Source organism: Manis pentadactyla, chromosome 19 (assembly GCF_030020395.1).
Source record: "Manis pentadactyla isolate mManPen7 chromosome 19, mManPen7.hap1, whole genome shotgun sequence".
NCBI classification, from domain to species: Eukaryota; Metazoa; Chordata; class Mammalia; order Pholidota; family Manidae; genus Manis; species Manis pentadactyla.
The window spans coordinates 3976715-3997325 of record NC_080037.1 but is presented as its reverse complement, the minus strand read 5'-3'; the positions used below and the strand labels follow the sequence as shown (position 1 = coordinate 3997325).

At 49.5% G+C, this 20611-nt stretch overlaps 1 protein-coding gene across 3 annotated transcripts in view; it reads right to left on the bottom strand.

The window, feature by feature from the left end:
• Positions 1-20611, bottom strand: part of LMX1A (LIM homeobox transcription factor 1 alpha) — a 147437-nt gene that overhangs the window by 40487 nt on the left and 86339 nt on the right. For all 3 annotated transcript variants that reach the window (XM_036922872.2, XM_036922875.2, XM_036922876.2), the window contains exon 4: positions 7411-7643. In XM_036922872.2, the coding sequence (XP_036778767.2) occupies positions 7411-7643 (233 nt within the window). The remainder of the gene's footprint in view (positions 1-7410; positions 7644-20611) is intronic.

The following is a 20611-nucleotide window of genomic DNA, read 5'->3' as shown; positions in this document are numbered from 1 at the left end:
TGGATAGAGACGCGATGTCTTACTGCCACTGGAAGAACAAACAAGTGTGTTTCTCCTGACAGTAGGGTTATGACAGATGGCGGGACATTGCAGATCGGTCTCTGGAAGCCTGTGAGAAGAAGTTGTGATGTGTGCTCATCTACTACACTGTTGTACTTCCATTCATTTAAATAATGAGGATTGTGGGCTGCACAGCTGATACCTTTCATCTGGACGAGGAGATCAATTCATTTTTCCTACTACTATCAAATAACCACAGGAACAGAACAGAAAGTGGTTGAGTAACTGTAATAATACAAAACAACAACAGTCCCTCGTGTGCACTTTTAAAGTACCTCCAGATTCATGTGCCACGTTGTCTTCGGTTCCTTGAAAGCCTCCTACTTCCTTAAAGGAGATGCCTGTGAGAAGCACACAGTGATAGTGATTCATGATTAAGGAGGATCTGGAGGTTAGGACAGAAGGTGAGCTCATGATGGATTTGAAAGGAAGTGTAAGCTCAGTTCAAATCACCTTGTTTTCATTGCTTTAATTACATGTGAAAAAAAATCATCAGTTGGGGTCTCTCAGGTAGGAAGCCCTCCTGAGTACCTGGCAGTGCCATAGCCGGCCAGAGAGAGTGTCAGTGAAACATGAGAACAAAATGTGAGGCCTGTTTTAATACACATGCACATTTTTATCCACTAGGGAACCCAGGACAGTGAGTGCTTAACGATGTGGGCTCTGGAGCTGGACCGAGTTTGAGTTCTGGCCCTTTCAATGACTAGCTGTAGAACCGCAAGCAAATTGCTAATTTTTCCATGCACCTTCCTGCTCTGTAGAATGGGAATGATCATAACATTGCCTTCCACATCAGCTTGACGAAGTTAGCTGATTCCTGTGAAGCGCTTAAGGCAATGATTTGTGCCGAGGGAGAGCTCGATAATTATTAACATCATCGGCATCATGCAAAAGTCACAGTGATCGATTGTCCGTTTGGCCCATTTTTTTCTTACAGGGATTGTGCAAGAGAAATGAATGCACATAGCACACTATTGAGATTAAATATGCTCTAAAGCTATCACACTGGTTTTAAGATGTGGTTTACATCAAAATTATTAAGTGTGAGCACATATCCAAAATTAAATTATAGTCATGGAAAAGAGACAAGGCATTGTCTGAATCTGTACATTGCCTGTAATTTTTCAAGCACCAAAGATAAACTCTGCCTAACTCACAATTATAGCAAAGGCTGAGTATCAAGTGTCCTGACTCGGTAATTGGTAGAATTAAGTTCTTATTCTGGCTTATCCCTGACTCGAGTATCCTGTGTCCTTATTTCTCCATCTATATATGAAGACAAAACAAACACACTAGAAGACATAGGTTTAGAGCAGAAAAGAAGCCCTGAGCCTCAGACTGAGGGCAACAAATAATGCTGGTAGTCAATTTCAAACCTGATTCTGGAAACAACCTGGATGGCTCAGGCAATTATAACTGCCTCTTGCCTGCTACCCGGAGATGCCAGACTGATTAATCAAAAAGTATCCATGAAGACCTCTGTGCTAGGAATGATACAAATATGTGTGTGTGTGTGTGCTTTTCATGTTTCTTTAATAATAATAACAACAATAAAAACAGATAACAGTTATTGTGAGTTTACTCTATGCAGGGCACTATGCCAAGTCTTGGGGGCCAGATGATATCGTCCATGTCTCTGCTCTCATTTCAGCACCTGACACGTATGGGTACATGTAGAAGATTAAAACATAGTTATTGGCTTGAAATTTGAGGAATTCCTACCAATTCCAAAGCCTAGGGATAGGTTTGTAATTAATTGCCCTTTGAAGCAGTATTCTTCAAATTTCAGGTCATGATGCATCAAGGGGTTATGACATTAAAAGAGTGAGCTAAGACAAGAGTTAAAAAATAAATAGAACAGGAAGTGCCACGTAGGAAAGCAGAGAGCTGATGGAAGTGCTGAATGAAACTCTCATTTCATACACACACATATGAATGTGTATAGTAGGTCATAATACAAAATGCATCTTTTACTGAGCTATACTTAAAATTTTCTAGAAAATGCTATTACAGAGGAGAATCTTTTGAAAACACTGCTTTACAGGAAACATAAAATATGATTTAAGTATATTTCTTAACAACTACAATATCAGAGTATTTTAATACAAACTCTAGGTTTGTTTTGAAATGACTCACCCCTTTGTTTCTTAAAGAATGACAACACTCATCTCCAGGCTTCATCCTTTTTCCCAGCTCTCAGCCCCTTTATATTCCTAAGTTCCCCTGACCTTAGGAGGTTGACTTGAAGATGTTTTCCTGAACTGGGTTGTTCAGTATTTACTAAATCCTCTGCCCTTCTTTTTCTGAAACTAAAACACAGCATTTAGCACAGAGCCTGACACAGTGTGGGTGTCTGTAAGTTTATTTCAAAATTTTAAAAGTTTTTAAAAATAGCCACACAAGACACTCTCAGATGATTCCTGATATTAAAAGAAAATGTGGCAATAAGGGGTAGATAGTTAAGGAATGCAACCTAGACCAGCCGGGAACCACAGTCACCTCCAGTCAGCCCCCGAGCCTCCACCCCCACCCCAGGTCAAAAAAATAATGAAGTTATGGATCACATCAATAGAATATGAGGTCCAGGGCATGCCATAGTAATACCACTTTGCAAGATCAGACCACATGTGGAAGATTTTATCCCCTTCTGGGTGGCACATTCTCTAGGGACTGTAGTATTTTGCAGATAGAGCACAGAGCCTCTGCTAAAGGACAGGTGGAAGACTGGGGAGCAGTTGAAGAGGAGAAGAGAGGATCCAGGGAGTGTGAGCATCTCCGTCTTCACCTCCAAAGGCTGACACACATCAGGGAGACTGACTTACGTTGAGACCTCCTGAAACTAGAGTCAAGGCCGAGGCCAAGGTCATACATAGAGACAGACAGTGGGGCTCAGTGCAGCAATTCTGACAGAGCATGAGCTCAGGAGCTCCCCAGGATCAGAGACATTCAAACAGCAGCTGCATGGGCTTCTGGAGGCATCGGACCCAGACAGCTTCTAATGCACCTACCACAAGCAAGAGCCTGGGACTCCCTGGCCAAAGAGAAGAAGGCAGGAATAAGTGTCACCAGGTCTCTCCTGGGCGCCCTGAACATCTGAGCAGTCCAGTAAACCCAAAGAGAGCAGTCTGACTCCAGCTACAAACTCCTTTCCTCTTCTTGAGAAGCGGTTTGAGGCTCCTGGCAAAGCAGGAATCAGGACACAAGAAGCTTTTCTGGCCTCACCAGCAAAGAAATCCAGCCCCTGAGTATCTCCTACGTTTGGTGTCCCATATAGTTGTAAATGCATCACATGCTCTTGTGTAAGTTGGAATAGTCAGCATCATAAAACCCTAGATTCTGGAATCCTAGATTGAGGTAGCCCTAGAGGTCCCTGGCCCGGTCTTCCACCAGCAAGAATGAAAATGTTTCCAGGAAGGGGGCTGAGTCGGCACCTTGGCTGGACACAGTTCTAGCCGGTATTGCACCCAAAGCTATCATTTTGCCCCTGGTACATGAGTCTTCACCCTTGGGTGTGACTCCTTGTATCTCCTTTAGCCTTATTTTTACAAAGTTAAATATACTGAGGTTCTTCAGCTATTCATCGTTTAACAAGCTAATCCCTCTCCCCAAACTCTCTAGTTTGTCAGTGACCTCCTAAAATGCAACATTTAAAATGAGTCCAAATATCCCAAATGTGCTCTGACCAATGTGAAAAAAAAGGGGGGGGGGATAAAACAAAGTGTCGGGGATGTTCTAGTCCTACTAACGCAACATTCCTTTTTGCCCCTCTTGAGTTTACGGCCAACTACAATCCCATGTGAAATGCCATCAAAACAGGCCCCATTCCATATAAACACTATGGAATTTTGGAACCCAGTGGCTAGATGTCATCTTGCTGACTTTGTGCCAGTCCGTGAGCTCATCAAAATCTTTCTGAACATTGAGCGGATCGGCGGCCACACCGGTGTTCCCCTGTCAGGTCTGTGTCACCTGGAAATCGAATAAACCTGCCTTCTGGGTCTTCATCTAAGTCATTGATGAAAACGTTAAAGATGACAGGTCATTCAATCATCCACTCAGCAAATATTTACCAAGCACCTATACTATGTAAACCACCCAGGAGATAAATGAGTGGAGAAATTGTATTTGTACTGGAACCTATCCTAAAATCGTTTGTTCTCTATAAGCCCCTGATATGGTGGACTTCTTCCCTTGAAGACTGGATTCAACTCATTAGGTTCTTATTGATCACTTACTCTCCTCTTGGTGTCATGCTAAGCTTTGTTAAGAGAACAAAGGAATAAAAGCCAAAGCTCTTCCTCTAGAAGCTTGTCCTCTCACTACTAAGGCAGGCTTTGGGACACAAAATTTTATGATGCAAGACAGGCAACATTTGCATAATTACGAAAAGGTGCACGAGCAGTACAAACAATATATTTGATTCTGGTTGAGACTTTCACATCATCTCACGCAAAGCTGCGAAAACAATGCAAGATTTTTAGAACTGAAAGGGACAAAAGACGTCTTTTAAAACCATCATCCCCTCCCACCTCGCCAATATTGGTTTCAGCAAGGGAGGTTCTACCTCCTGAGAAGTGTCACTCTTTGTTAGCTCTGGGACTTGGAGTGACACTGTGACATTCCCTCCGTTGAGTCGAAAGTGCTTGCCATCACCTTTCTACCTACAGTGTAAAGTACCCAACAGTTCTGTTAAGTAAGTGAATGGATTCTAAGTCTGCTCTCTGAAGTTAGAAGAAAAACAGGTCTGATCCAACCCTTTGAAGGCAATGTTTACGTCTTCATTTAGTCTTTCCTTTTCTAGCCTAAATATCTATGATTCCTTAATCTGACATGGTTTTGAGACCTCCTCACCCCCACACCATCCTTGTCATTCATATCATGACTCCGTCCCTGGCATAAAGCCAGCCCTCAAAATACATCTACTGAATGAATGCATGAACGAATAAACCAGAAAGCTCCACTTTGTCAACATCAGCCTCAAACAGAGGTGCTCAGAACTGAATATACTGCTGAAAATGTGGGCAGAAAAGTGCGCCTGCTGCAATTGCCTTGCTCTGAACATATTTCTGTTAATGCTGTTTAGCTCCAGTTTTTTCTTGTCTTTGCATGGGGAGGATGGGGCCAGTACATTAATGCCTCCTGCTAAGTTTGTAGTCTATTAAAACCTGTAAGTCTTTATTTAACTCAGGGGCCAATTGGATAACTGGGTAATCAAGCCCCACACAGCCATGTACCGAGAAAGGCTGAACCATAGCATTTACTTCCATGTGAGAAAGAATGCTATGTCCCTCTGGGTATGCCTGTCGTTTTAAGGTCACGCTGGCATTCCGATCACCATAGCACCTAAGCCCGTTGGGAATTTGGAGATTTTGCAATAATTCTGGGAAGGAAGCTTAAGTGGGTGGGCACAGCAAGACACCTAAAGAGACAGACTAGGTAAGCGGACCTTCTCAGGCCAACCAGAGGCCATAAGCTCGGTTTAGAATGGGCCCACTGACCCCGGAAGGAGAAGGAGGTAGTCCATATGTCAGTGACAGTGTTCTTGACAAGGAGAAATTTCCCTCAAAACAAATCCAGGAAACGTTAGGCCCAGCAAGCCCGACAGGTGCTTACGGCTTGCGTAAGCCTGCAGGCAGGGTCCAGCAGGACGGACCGACCGGGAGGTAAAGGAGGCAAATCCCAAGGGCTGTGAAAACGGCGACACCAGCGGCTATTTGTTAAGCTCCAGCATTACTGAACACCAAGCTTCTAACATGCACGATCTCTTCTACTCCCCCAAATAAACCACTAGAGAGGCACAATTATCACTAATTTACAGTTGTAGAAATTGAGGCTTAGAGAGGTTCAGAAAGTTGCCCAAAGCCACATAAATACACACGGTACAGCCAGGGCGAGGCCACCCACCCGTCTTCAAAGCTCTCCTGCTCCAGAATCATGTTTCCTGGGTCATTCATTCTTTAATAAAGATTCCATCAAGCGTCCTTGGCGTGCCGGGCCTGTGCTAAGCCCTGGGATGCCGGTAAAAGGATACAGACTGTCCCTCACAGGCTTAGCTCTCTGACCAAAATAACAAACAACCAAATAAGCAACCATAATAAAGTGGGATCCATGTGGTAGGAGAAGTTAAGGTTAAGTCGCCCAAGCACGAGGGAACGAGTCTTTCTCAATAAAGCAGCCCCTGGGGAGAAGCTTAAAGGATATGTTAACCCCAGAGCGAGAGGGAGATAGCGAGGGAATAAACATTTAAGACGTGGAGTTGGTGGGGGACGCCAGCACACCCTGGAGTCCAGCAAGGCTGAGCCAAGTGTGGGAGGGGTCGGGGGCTCCCAGGCGGCTGAAGAGATGGGCACAGGGAGATTGCAGAGGGCCTGGTAAGCCGGACTGAGGGGTTTGGGACTCCCCTGGAATTGGCCATGGCCAGAACTGATAAGTCTCATGGATGTCACCTCACTGGATCTTGCAGATTCTTGGGGGAAAGGGAGAGGGCCTGAGACAAGCACTGCCCTGTGGAGGCATTCCATGCTGGCCTGGGACAACTTTAACTGACTTTCTCTGGCTTTGTGCTCTGTAAGATCTCTGAATCTCTCCTATCTCCTCTTTCCCCCTCTCCAGGCAGGGAGGGTAAGGAGTGGGTGGGTGGAACAAATATGTTCTACTTCCTTTCTTTACGGGACCCACCAAGCCTTTGATAGATTCTAGCTTTCCTGCTTGTCGGATGAGGAAACGAAGCGTAGGGCAGCCCAGTGGCTGGTGGACTGAATTCCTGGTTCCAGTTCATCGCGCCGCTGAATAGTATTATGTATCTATACCCTAGCAGGGCTGGAGGGCACGCAGGGCACCTCCTTCCCCCTGGACTTTGGGTTTGAGCAGTGAAACATGAGCGGACAGGATATGAGTGGGAGGCATGAAATGTGTGTATATGGCAGGGGATGCCTTCCTGACATTCAGGAGATGACATCCTAGAGTGGCGGCTTCGCAAGCGTGGGCCCTGGAATGAATCACAGAGCAGGCTTGACCTGCCCTACAGCCTAGAGCTACGTTCGGTGGAGATGAGCAGATTCCAGGTTCCTTGCCCATCTTCAGCGTGAAGCAGCATCACTCCCTTAACCCAGACCCTTGTGGGTATGTCAGCACCTACAGCTGTGTGCATGGAGCTGGGGGCGATCTGTTTCACAGCAGCACCGGGGAAACTCCTGGCTGATGAGAGATTGCCCTGAGCTTACAGAGAAGCTTCCCGGACGGCATGGAGCTGCCCTGCCTGGAGCTAGGAGCGGGTGGCTAGCCCACTGCCACCCCACTCCACACCCCCGCCCAGCCCCCCGCAGCCCCTGCCCGCCGGACGGCACTCACCGGAGTCTGACGCCGCTGGGCTCACCAGGCTGAGCAGCTCCCGCTCCTTCTCGTAGTCCCCTTTGCAGAGCAGCTGCCCCTCCTTGAGGACGAACTCGTCCCCCTTCTGGAGCTGCCGCTCGCAGACACAGCAGCAGAAGCAGCTCAGGTGGTACACGCTCTTCTGGGCCCGCATAACAAACTCGTTGGGCGCGATGGCCTCGAAGCAGCCCCCGCATTTGACGGCAAACAGCCTGGCGGCAGAGGAGAGGGAAGCGAGGTCAGTGAGAAAGGGAAACTTCCAGAACCGAGACAGAGATCCTTGGAATGGAATACACTTCAAATCCAGATGATTCATTCCCTGACGATGTTGAGCCAAAGAATTCAGTTGAGTTACTCTCTCAAAGGCACTGGAGGAAGTCTGAGCTAATGTCCAGGGTGTGTTTGTTGTGGCATATAGGCTGGTGACAAGCAGGATGCCCAGAACTCCTGGGGGAGCTTATTATTTAAACAGAATAACAATAAAAATGTCCAGGCCCACTTCTATCCCCATGTAAAAGGGTGGGCCCAGAATGTGAACTTTTTATAAGATCCCCAAGGGCATTCTGCTATAATGACACTCCTTGGATTCAGCCTCTGTCTCAGGACTTAATTTATTTCACTTGTTTTCAACATGTCACAAAGAGGGCATCTATCTATGCCGAGCCAAAGCAGTAGGTACTAGTGATGTGAAGGCGAATAAAAGAAAATCACTTCCAGAAATGAGGTCAAGCTAATGGAAAAGCCAGATGTGTCCAAATAATTAAAGCAGAGGGCCAGGGGTGCACGGAGGAGGAAACCAGGACCTGTGGGGGAGAGAGAAGGGGATATGCAGTTCATTACGGATTCAGTAAGTCCTGGTCAAAAGGAAGACGGGAAGACAGGTGGGTTGACTGGCATTAAGGAGTGGGAGACGGGGTCCCCAGCAGAGGTAACAGACTGTGTGAAAGCCTGCAGTCCTCCAAGTCATGGGCTGAGAAGCAGCAGGCGAGGCAAGACGTGACAGGACCACACCCGCAGCTGTATGTCATCTGGCAAATAATGGGGTTCTTGAGCAGCTTTTAGCAGGATGAGAGCCCTGCTTTAGGAAAGGGGCCCTTTGCAGTATCAAAGGTGGAACGGAAATAGCAGTAGAGAGATGAGTGAGGGACAGCAGCTGAGTGGTGACAAGGGTCAGAAAGGAGGGGACAGAACCCACAGTTTGGAAGTGGGAAGCATAGGGGTCAGCTCCCAGGCTCCCAGTGGCCAGAGCTGGGGACAATAATGTCACCACTCCTACACACACATTTCAGATTTCCTACCTCTGGGCCTATCGATGCCCTTCCACCCTCCTGCAAAGCGCTTCCTGCTCTGGGTAATCTTCCTGAGTCCAACCTGCCCTTCAGGACCAAAGGTTTCCATCTTACCCCTGAATCTTGCCCTGACCTCCCCCACTCCAGTCTAAAGCAACTGCCCCTGCTTGGAGCACATTACCCTGAACTGTCTGGGGTGGGGGTCACTCGGTAGTTACCTGGGGACATTTCAAAACACAAGTAATGAGATCTGGAGGCCTGGGCTCTGCTGCCAGCTATGCCAATGACTATTTGCAAAGCCTTGGGCAGGCTGTGGCTCCCCTTGCCCCCCACCCTGCTCCCATTCTCTAGCTGGTGACAAGGGTCAGAGAGGAGGGGACAGGCTAGACTATCTCTTACAGCTCCAAAAATCCTATGCCCCTTGCTTTCTATTGCTGACTTAAAATATCTTAAACTTGCCTTACTATTTAACTTTTCCCATGTTCACAACTTATCTGACCAACAGCATGTATTTCAGGAACAAAGCCTGTGGAATATTTATAACACCCCACAACCTCTGCACTTGGTAGATACTCAGTAAAAGTTGATTTGATGTGACCCGTGGTTCTAATTTGCTCAACCTCTTCTGAAACCACGTAAGGAAAGAGCCAAGCACAGGAGCTGACACACAGTAGGTTCCCACTGAAGGTGACTCTTTTCCTTGCCACCCCAGTTTGGGGTAGTTTATGAAAAATTCTTTTTTCTTTTTTAAATTGAGTCATGATGCCATAAATACCTTTGTCAGAGCGTTTGGCATTAGGACAAAGATAATATACCCAAAAGCATCTCTGGGGTCCCTTCATTAGAGCATCCATTTTTCTATTTCCAAAATAAAGAGTTATTTTCTTTTTTAAAATAGTAGCCCAATGGCAGGGAGGGTCTCTCATAAACACTCTCTGCTTGTCTCTGCAGAGCAAGGGGTCAGCAGATACGAAGGGTCAGGCAGTGTAAGGGACAGGATGGCGGCAAGACGGGGTTAGAACGGCCGGAGGGAGCACGTGAAAGCCCACACCCTCCCCTCCTCGCCAAGACAGACAAAAGCTGACTCAGAGCAGATCCAGGCCCCTGGTGCCACCGTGCTCTGCCAGTGAGCCCACCTTGGCAGGAGCTGGGTAAACAGTAGCTGAAGAGCATTCTCCTACAGACAGACCAGCCATCCAACGGCCCGAGTGTGGTCACCCCACCTCAAATGCTCATTCACACCTTCATTCTCCCATTTTTTTTCCTCCTTTTCATAGGCTCTTTCATTTATTCAGAAGCATCCACCATGCATTACTCCATCCACTGTGCCCCTCCACAGGCCAGGGAGGCAAAGAAACCCCCACACACACTCCCAGCAGCAGACATCTACGTGACAAGACTGTATGGAGTGTCTGTGAGTGGCAGGCACTGTTGCCGGAGCAAAATTATGGAAAACCAAGCCCCCAACCCCAGGCAGCGTACATGCTAGTGAGAGGGTCAGCTAACACATGAACGAGCACATAAATAATGTTACCTATCGAGATTTACCTGTGGGAAACTGAATATATGAACAATACAAAGCCATCCCAATGAATATAAAATTAATGGCATAAAGCTGTTATAATGTTTCTGTTTAGAATGTTTATGATGTTTCATCACTTCCCAGCTCTGAGGCTGTGCTCGCTCACGACTCCAAGTCTACGCACATCTTGGAAGCTTCCTGGACAGAGGGCAGAGTTTGGGGGGGTGGAGTAAGACCGCACTAAGGTGGGGGCCCAAGGAGGCATTACACACAGACTGGCACCAGAAAAAGAGTGCCTCTCAAACTCTTTGGGTGGAGGAAACCAATGCCTGGGGAAGAGCGTGGAGCTGCCTGCCATGCATCTGCTGGGGAGGCCCTCCTGGGACGAGGCCGGCCTGCAGGGGTTCCAGCACGGCTTCCCGCAGCCCAGGTCTCGCACTGCACAAATCCTCCTGCCCTTGGCCATCGGGAGCCCCTCAGGGATGCCCACCCTGACGTGCCCTCCCTCTGCCTCCCAGCTCCCGAAAGAGGGCAGAGGCTAGGAGAGAGTCCAAGGGGCTGGAGCGGCCCCTTGTCCACTGGCGAGGCATGGGACAGCCCGAACAGCAGAACCACGGGGCCCAGCAGCCCTGCCTGCCCCGTCCCTCCCTCCGGCCGCACGGCCCAGCTTGGCCCTGCTCGCCTGCGCTCAGCACCCACCGTGCGGGGAACACCTGCGGTTACTCTTTCCCCCATGCTAGGCGACTGCTTGGGCACAAAATCCACCCAGTTCGTCCCTGGCCCCAAGTCCCTCGTCACTGTTTGCCAACCCGAGCAGGCAAATCAGAGCATTTCCTGGAGCCGGGAGAAGGCCCTTTGGCCCATGCCCTTTCCCTGCCCCTTGCCCGGGAAGGGACTGTCAAACAGACTCAGGCAGGGCCTCCCAGGAGTCAGCAGGCAGCCGAGAAGCTGCAGCCGCAGGTGGGAGCTTCTGTGCTGGTCTGACTTCCACCCTGCTCGTCTCCGCCCCCTTCTCCTCCCTTCCTCACTGCATCTCCCACTCCAGAATTTGCCCCAAGTTGGAAAAGAGAGGGTCAGGGTGAGCTCAACAAAGCGAGCCCTCCATGAGCGCAGGAGAAGTGGCGGGAGTTGTCTGGGCTCGCATCCTCAAGCGGTCGTGGTCAGTGGGGATGATGGCGCGGGGAGTGTGGGCATGGTCCCCCCACTCTCCCCATCAGCCCTGGCACTGAGGGTGAATGCCAGGTCAGCCTCACCTCGCCACCCTGACTCTGCTCACCCTCACTAACCTGGGAGTGATTCAAGGAGAAAAAGCACACGCGGGCCACCACCTGTGTGCCAGATGTGTGCACAGCTGTGTGGGTGCCACTGTGGACCCAGCTGCCGACTCCACACCTCCCACAAGTTGTTTTCTCTAAGGCTCAGACAAGCAGAGAAAAGGATTTGTTCAAAAGTCCAGGTCGTAATTAAAACACAGCCTGTCTCTTCCCCCTGCCCTGGCTGGCGTCCCCCACGGTGACTTCCCCCTCTGCATGCTAATGATTCCTCGCTCTGCGTTCGGAGCCTGGCAGACTGGCTGCGGCCTGGAAATTTAGGCGAGGTTTCCAGAACGTCCGGCTCTTCTGGACATACCTGACACTCTCAACTTCTCCGGCTGCAGTAAAGTCTCCCAGCCCTGAGATGACTCCCCATCTCCTCTCTGCAAGATGGGGGCACCACTGCCCAGCTCACCGAAAAGCTCTCAGAGACCAGCGCCTGCTCAGTTCTCCTACCCCTCCCAAATGCCCTCTGCGGGAAGGCCCCGGATGTGCCGCAAACCAGGCTGCCTGGCCTCAGGGAGCTCACATTCTCCAGCAGGCTTAAATAAATGACCACAGCCTGTGTGTTTGGAGGATGTAGGGAAAGCGCAAGAATGGCACAAGGAACCCATCCACTTGGCTTAGGCCCCGTATCTCTTTCTCTGCCTTCCCTCTCTCCCCCACCTCCCTGCCCCTCCCTCTACCCGGTGGTGGGCAGGCTCCGCCACCTCCACGTGCTCAGGGTGGCTTGGAGCACATGAGTTCATCTTCTGCAGCCTCGCTGTGCTCAGACGTGACAGGCGATACAAGGCCTGCGTTTCTGGATGGGGAAGGATTGCGTGGGGTCGTACAGGTGGAATGCTTTGTGACTTGTAAGATAGACACAATTTCTAGTCACTTGTATTTCCCATGCCTCTCATTTTTGACCTGTGCAGATTTTTTAGTCCTGAAGGTGGTTCTCTGGGTATAAGCATTTCCTGACCCCTGTGCTATGAGAACCCGGTTTCCCCTGCAGCCCATTTGCTGGCTCCTCCTGGGCTGTGACCTCGGTGTGGCCTCATCTCCTAGGAGCAGTGCTGACCTGAGCCGGGAGCCATCCACAGGGCACACTCCCTGGACAAGGCGGCCCTCTGACCACAAGGGGCCAAGAGCGGAGGGTGCAGTGCTCCCTGTGGGTGGCCTCCAGCCTCCCCAACCTGCACTGGGTGCCCGGGAGGAGGGCCAACAGGACAAGGCAGGGCGAGCCGGCCAGGAACAGGGCACAGGGCCCCAGGGCAGGGGCTTCCCTCACCTGTGGGCCTGTTTTCTCGCCCGCAGTGGAGAAGCCCTGCCCTAGATCAGGGTTAGCCTGAGAACTCAGAGGGCACAGGATGTGCACCTCCCCTCCCCTGCGTCTCACTCCGCGCCTTTCAGCTGGAGAAAGCCCCTCGGCCAGCTCCAGATCTGGTCTCAATGGGTGTTCCCAGGGCACCTGTCCCAGGGCAAGGGCTTTGAGACTTGAGAGGACTGAGCCTTGCTGCAGTAATGCTCCAAACAAAGTATCTTCCAAGACTGTATCACTCACAGGGATGTATATATATAAACCACTGAGGCCAAAAGAGAGTGTGTGGACACACAAATGCCGAAACACACAGACACACTAATCAGCTAAACCCAGTGATTCGCACACTCGCTCTCTCCCTATCTGCCTACATTTTATATATATATATATATATATACACACACACATGTACATTTCTAGAAAGATTACACTCTCTCCCTCAATATATATAATATATTAATATACATCTATAATTGAAATGTACGTATAATTTCTAGAAAAGATTTCATTGGAAGAAAACATTTTTCTCCTAAGGCGTGTGTGAACCCACTAGGCTGGCTAATTTCCTAATCAATCCCACTTTTACAATGCAGGCCTTCACTACGGGATTGGGAAACCGCCTCCAGCTGAGGAGACCAGAGTGTCCCAAGGGCAGATGTGAAGGCTGACCGCTGACACAGTCCTGGAGAACAAGTCCAGGGGTCAGGAAGGAGGCGGAGAGCAGTGGGGCCACAGCAGCCCCGGAGCTGCAGGATTCCCAGCAGAAAGGGGGCGCCGGCTGGATGCCACACAGATGCCTCAGCTTTGGGGCCACATGGGTGACCTTAGGAAAATCATTCCACCTTCTGCAGGCACAGTTCTCCAGGCAAGAAGGTATTTCAGCCCCAAGTTATTCTGCCTCAAAGAGCAAGAAGCTTGTGGAAAACAGCAAAAATGGAATTAAGCTTTATTGAACACCTACTTGGTGCCGGCAACTGTGGTTCCTGTATCCATTACCACCCTAAGTATGGATAAGAGTAAGAACAGCTCTTCAGTGGACTCACAGAGAATCTCGCCACATCAGCTCAGCTTGGCCCATGGTGTGCGTCCTGTGGGAGGGAGATTCTTGGGTGGCTGACCCAAAGGCTCCTTCTACCATTTCTCCTGTCCCCTCTCCAGCTCTGGTTCCACGGCGAAGTGAGTAAATAGACCCAGCAGCTGAGAGGGCTGCCTGGGCTCCTGGGAGGGCCTCTGGACGGGCCCTGGCTATGTAGGACGCCTGAGACGCTGCAGACGGAAGGAAGGACACGGAGCCAAGTGGATCCCTTCCGGTTACTGCCTTCAGACCCCAAAGAGCATGAAGGGATCCCCAAAAGAGGTCTGCTCTCTGTGGATTTAGGTTAAGAACAAAAAACACTGACAGGGAGACCCTCTTTGCCCCAACACCACTAGGCAAGATTGGGAAACAGACAATGCTGGCTGGACCCCCACTCCCTGGGGCACATGGTGGGTCCCTGTTTTCCAGGGACAGGCAAACAGGTAGGCCAGGGGGGCTGGACCCAGGAAGACTCAAGGAAAACCATCCCAAGAGACAGAGCTGTGGAGACAAGACGAGGAGACACATGGGGTCAGATCAACGCAGGGCTGAGTCCCTACCCCACCACTGTTAGCTGTGTGGTCTTGATCAGACTAAGGTTTCATTTATTGAATGCATTAATTTACTCATCTATAAAATAGGCATAATAAAAGGACCTACCTCACAGAGTCCCAATAATTGAACTAATGCATCAAAACTACTTAGCATGGTGCTTGGCACATGGTAAGTCCTCAACCAAATTAAGTGTTACCATGGTAATAGCGATGAGTATGAAATATGAGAGAGAAATTAGTAAAAAACAGAAAAGGCTATGAATCATAATATCAGAGTCTGGGAGAATCAGGATTAAGTAAAGGAACATGGGGAGAGCGGGACGGGGCAAGTCGTTCAGAACTAAGGCCATCATGCAAGAATGCCAGAGGTCAGCGTTTTGGGGTGCTGGCTGTGGTCTTGGGAGCCAGCCCCGACAATATATGGAGGCAGGGTCTGAGTCTGCCCCTGCTGTAATGGCCTCAGTCTAGGGTTTGCACATAGTGGGTCCACACAGGATTTCTCTAGATTTACCCAGCTAACTGTTCTGGCATGACTGGATGTGAACCTTCTTGTTCTACATATCAAAGTAAAAGCCAAGCGGCTAACTGAGGCTCAGTTTTCTTCTCCTCATCAGGGCACCTGACCTCTTCACCCGTGGCTTCCCATGGCTCCCTCCAATCTCTCCCACGCCTTGCTGCGTCGTGCCCTAGACACCAAATACTAGATGCCGTGTCATCCCCACCCCTACCCTCCAGGCTGATGACACCTTCCCATATACAGAAATACTGCAAAATACGGCAGACTTACACAAACCCAGAGTCGTCCCAGGGCAAGGGCTTTGAGACCTGAGAGGACTGAGCCGGAATGTAAGGGGATCCCCCATAATGGCACTCCAGAAGGTTCTTGAACCTTCTGTTTGGAAAGACTGAGATCTTCATTAACCTTGACCCAGAGTCCTGCAGACCCCAGAGAGAGCTTCTTAAAGCCTCCACACATAGACAGTTAAGTGGAAGGATGGAAGACAAAATAAACACACGAAAAACCCTCATTCCAACTTGAGACAACTGGTTGGGTAGTGTGTGAGGTCACCAAAACAAGAACTCAGAGCGACTTTTAGCCTTGGACAGCAGGCAACTACAGACCGCGCAGCCTTCCCACCAGCTCTGCCAAAACTAGTTTCAATCGGGCGGTTTGGGAGGTAGAGAGGGTCTTTGTGCAGCTCTTCGCCGCTGGGGTCTGGGATCGCTCCGTTCCCACCCTGTCCACCAGGGGGCAGCACAGCAGCATTCATTAAGTGCCATGTTGACTTGGTAACTGAGGTCACCCAGGCACAGAGACGAGGATTGGCCCTAAGCCAAACCTGTCTGCCGGGGAAATCTGCTGCTGGGAGTCTAGGAGACCATGTGGCTAAGCTGGAGGAGGGTCGGTGAGAGAAAGAGCATTCAAAAGTATTGGGAACCAAAGGCGTGGCTTGTGGCCTTAGAAGCAGTGACACAAGCAACCTTGTCAGCTGGCTCGAGGTCTCTGTCCTTGAGGCTGAGCCAGCACCACCACAATAAGCCACTGGGCCTGTGGTCCTAGGGCGGTGGGAAAGTCTCAGGGACAATAGAAGTGGCAGGATCTTCCAGAGGAGACAGTCTCAAGGCTGCAGCGGGGAGAGAACAATAAGAGGCTGGCGGGGCCAATCAGAGTCTCGTCTCCTCGGGGCTCCTGGGGAGCAGCAAGGGGGGGGCCGGACAATGGGATGAGAACCGCTAGGCGTGATGTCTCACGTCCCAGCGGCTCTGTGTGGCGCTGGCCTCACAGCGAAGGGCAAGGCAGTGCACACGATTGTCGTTGCAAATGGTGCTGCAATGGGCAGCTTTTACCTCGAAACGGTAGACGAAGTACTTGCCTCGTTCTCACAAAGCGTCTGTTTCCAGAGGCAGCAAAGCACAGTGGGAAGAGCGTGGGTTTTCACGTCTGATAGATTCAAATCTTGGTTCTGCCTTTGAGAACGTGGGCAAGCTGTAGACTCTCTTAGGGGCTCAGCTCCTTCATCTATAAAATGGGATCCTAGGTGCCTTGCAAGATGTTTTGAAGATTAAATAAGAATGTATTGGAGGTATATGATGCATATTAGCTGCTTTCCCAAACTCCCTTTATTGAAATCCGTTTAACATATCTGCCCATGTAAATTATCTGCATAAGATGATTTATTTCAAGACCGCAGTCCAAGCCAAAAGCAGAACTCCATGTATATTTCAAGGCTCCGCCCTTCATTTTGTAACAAATTAAATCAAACTTCAACAAGCCTTTCCTACACTATCAGAGAAGAGATGACCAACAAATAAGAAAGGACAAACACTTGACAGGACGCCGAAGGTGCGTTTCATTCAGTGACTGTGGCTGTGGTCTACCCTCACCCGAGGTCAATATTGACACTAGCCAACCACTGTTGACCAACACCCACTTTCACTGCCTAACACCCAGCATATGGGCAGGAAGTCGGCAGCTCTGTGTTTGGCCTAGCGGAGCCAACAGTTGCTATTTGGTTAATGCTGACATTATCTGGCAAATATTTGGAACAGAGCCCTTTCCCATATCATTTCAGCTCTCAGATGACTGCCTTTTACGGAGGCTGCTGACCCCTGAGGGGAGCTGCATTGAGATGTCCATATTCTGCCTTGCTCCCCTCACCGTCAGACTCCGTAGGAGATCAGTCAGCCTCTCCCCTCATTTTACAAGTGGAAAGGAGCAAGGGTCCATGGAGTAGCGGCCCACCCCCAAGCACAGAGAAGGTGAGATGACTGAGAAACCAGCCAGAGCTGGAGGCTCAGTCAATGGTCCAGAAATAAAAGAGGTGAAATACGGCCCAACTAGGATGGAAAGGGATGCTGGGACTCTTCCTCAGTGCCCTCACCAGCTGGATGAGTGGGCGGTGAGTGCCAGGCAGTGAGTCTCCCCTGCTCACAGGCTCTCTCTTCCCTCCCCACCTTCTTCTTTGCCAAAACCTGGAAAGCTGTCTAGGAGACAAGCCGCAGAGGAAAAGCCTGTGGTAAAGCACGGATTCCCATAATCCAAGCCAAGGCAGCACGAGTCACACTCTCGGCTTTCCGTAGTGTCACACAGATGTGCAAAAACAGCAAGAAACATAGAACAGACATACAGAAAATACACGTTTCTTTTTAGGGAGTTAAAAGTTTGCTTGTCTTTGAAACCGTCAGTTTTCCTTTGCCTTCATCCTCGATTAGCCTCCTGGGACGCTCTTACCTACACCCAGAAATCAATAGAGCAGAGGAATGGGGTATTTTTAACGGGTATTCTGGGCGCAGATTCCTATTGTTCCACAGTCGTTGGCTTGGCCGGATGGCACGTGGCCAATACAGTGCATACAAGGGCAAAGAATGTACGGTTCCCCGGCTGTGTGTGTGACAGTGGGAAGGACAAGGGCATTATTGATGATGTTTTGATGGGAAAGATTCTGAGATCCCAGCAGGGGGCAACACCGAGCTCTCCGCAGCATCTGTTTGCCTTTCTCACCATCATTTTCTATCACCACTGCGCTACGTACATCCCTCAAAATAAAGCCATATTGTCACAACCCAAGCGTTCCTCAGAGAGTCAGCTGAGCCCAGCAGCACTAAGTTAGGACCTAGATGTGTTCTGAAGCCCAGGGATTCTTTCCAAAATCATCTGGTGCAGCGACTAGCACATGAGTGTTCAAATCATTGACAGCTGCTGCTCCGGCCCTTCTCCTTCCATGTCATGCCTGTTCTCCCGCATCCTCCAGTCTGCCGGGGGAGACAAGAAAAGACATTGACTGACACGTGAGCGAGAAGCTGCTACCATGGCATAAAAGCCACAGGGAGCTGCCGTGGGCCCCTTCCCTTCCCACCTGAAGGGTGGAAAATAGCTCAGGAGGATCTGAACATCCAGAAGGCCTTTCACTCACAGACCTCAAAGTATGTGTGACCTTAAATAACCTCTCAGCACTGATGTAATGACAAGGGGGCTCAGACTCTTACCTGATTGCCCTCATCCCACAGAGGCAAAGTTAGTGTCACCGAAGGGGACGTCCATGCACACTCCCCAAAGCCGGCAGTGCCAGCCCCGGGTAAATGCCAGGGGTCCCAGACCGCCGGTGTGACCCCTTCCCTGTGAACCTGTGCTGCCTTCCTTGCAAGTTAGACTCCAGGAGTCCAGAGAACTCCAGCAAGGTGGCCACTGCAAGTGAGACAGTTTCTTGTTTTTATTCTCACCCTGCAATTTTTTTTTACCCTTTTTTATTCTTCCACTCTGTTCCCACTCATTATAAACTGGAAGACACCGTACCCATTAGGATGGCCAATGGGAACCCCTGTATACTGTTGGCTGCAAAACGGCTGCTACAGAAAACAGTACAGATGTTGCAAAAAATTCAAAAGAGAATTACCATGTGATCTAGAAGTTCTACTTCTAGGTATATACCCGAAACAACTTGAAGCAGGGACTCAAGACATGTCTGCACACCCATGTTCATAGCAGCATTCTTCACAATCGCCGAAATGTGGAAGCAACCCGAGTTACATCAAAAGATAAATGGCTGCACTAACTGTGCTGTGTACACTGGACTGTATTGGGATGGGATAGTATTCAGCCTTAAAAAGGAAGGAAATTCTGGCACGTGCTGCAACACAACAAGGACATTCTGCTAAATGAAATAAGCCAGTCACAAAAGGACAAGCATCTGCATGATTCCACTTATGTGATATGACTTGTCAGATGCATAGACAGAATGTGGAATGGTAGTTGCCAGGGGCCGGAGGGAGGCAGGAAGAGAGAGCTCTTGTTTAATGGGTACAGACTTTCAGTTCTGCAAGGTAAAGAGCTCTGTGCATGGATGGTGGTGATGGTGACAACAATGTGAATGCACTTAATGCCACTCAGCTGAGTACTTAAAATGGTGGAGATGGCAAGTTTTGTTATGTGTATTTTACCATCATTTTTAAAAATAAAAAATAAATAAAAAATGTAAACTGAAAGACACAATGAGCTTTCATAGTCTACCTCCTGCAACCAAAATCCAGATGGCTGTGTTGCCAGTGGAAAATCTCACCTGCCGCGGCTCCTTTGTGGCTATGAGCGACCATGTGCGGGAGTGGGAAGTTTTGGAAAAGCTGTCCTCTTGATAGAATGAGGCAGACGGAGCTGGTGCATGCATTTTGATCTGCATTTTTTCCCCTTATTTCTGCCTGGACTTGAAATGTACCACCTGGAGATGAAACAGCCAACTGGGTCCTAAGAGAATAAAGCCACTTAGGAAGGATGCAGACCAACAGCGAGGAGCCCGCATCCTTCAACACCTTGCACCGTCCCTGGACTTCCTGTTTCTTGACTTCTTTTCAGTGAGACAAACAGAAGCTCTTTTTAGTTAATGAGCCCCCTGTGGTCAGGATGCAGTTATACGGAGCTACATGTCATAGGAAGGACGTCTCCTTTCAAGGGGTGTGTGTCCTCAACACCTACCGGGGCAGCTTCTGCACAGAGGCACTAGGCTCCATCACTTTGCTTATCCAAACGCTTCATCTACAGTCTTCCTCTGTGTCAATATTTTTACATGGGTTTCTTTCTTATTTCTCACATATTCGGAGGAAAGATACCCTTCTCTTAATCTGACTCCCTCTGCCATGTACGTCCTCATTTCATTTGATAGACTTGGTAGAAAAATTCAAAAAGAAATTCCCTGTTTTCTGTCTAGAGCCCCTCTCCTTTGCTCTCTTCTAAGGCCCGTCCAACCAGGCCCTGTGCCACTGTTTCTAAAAAACACTTTCCTGTGGAAGTCCCTACTGTCACACTCCTTCTACAAAAAGCTTTCCTGCAGACGTCATCGATGGCCTCCGCATTGCTCGGTCCTAGGCGTCCTGGGCCCGTCAGCAGCATCTGACGTTGCTAGATCCATTACATCACCACCTCGCTGAGCTCCTAGCCAATGGGCTTCCAGCATCCCGCACTCCACTGGCTTCCTTCCTATCTCACCAGTCACTCTTTCTCAGTCCCCTCTGCTAGTCGCTCCTCCAAGGAGGGGAACTTACCTCGAACTGTTTCACCCTTTTCTCTAGCTGTACTCGGTACCCTTGGCGATCTTACTAGTCTCCCTACTTTAAATATCACCGACACGCTAGA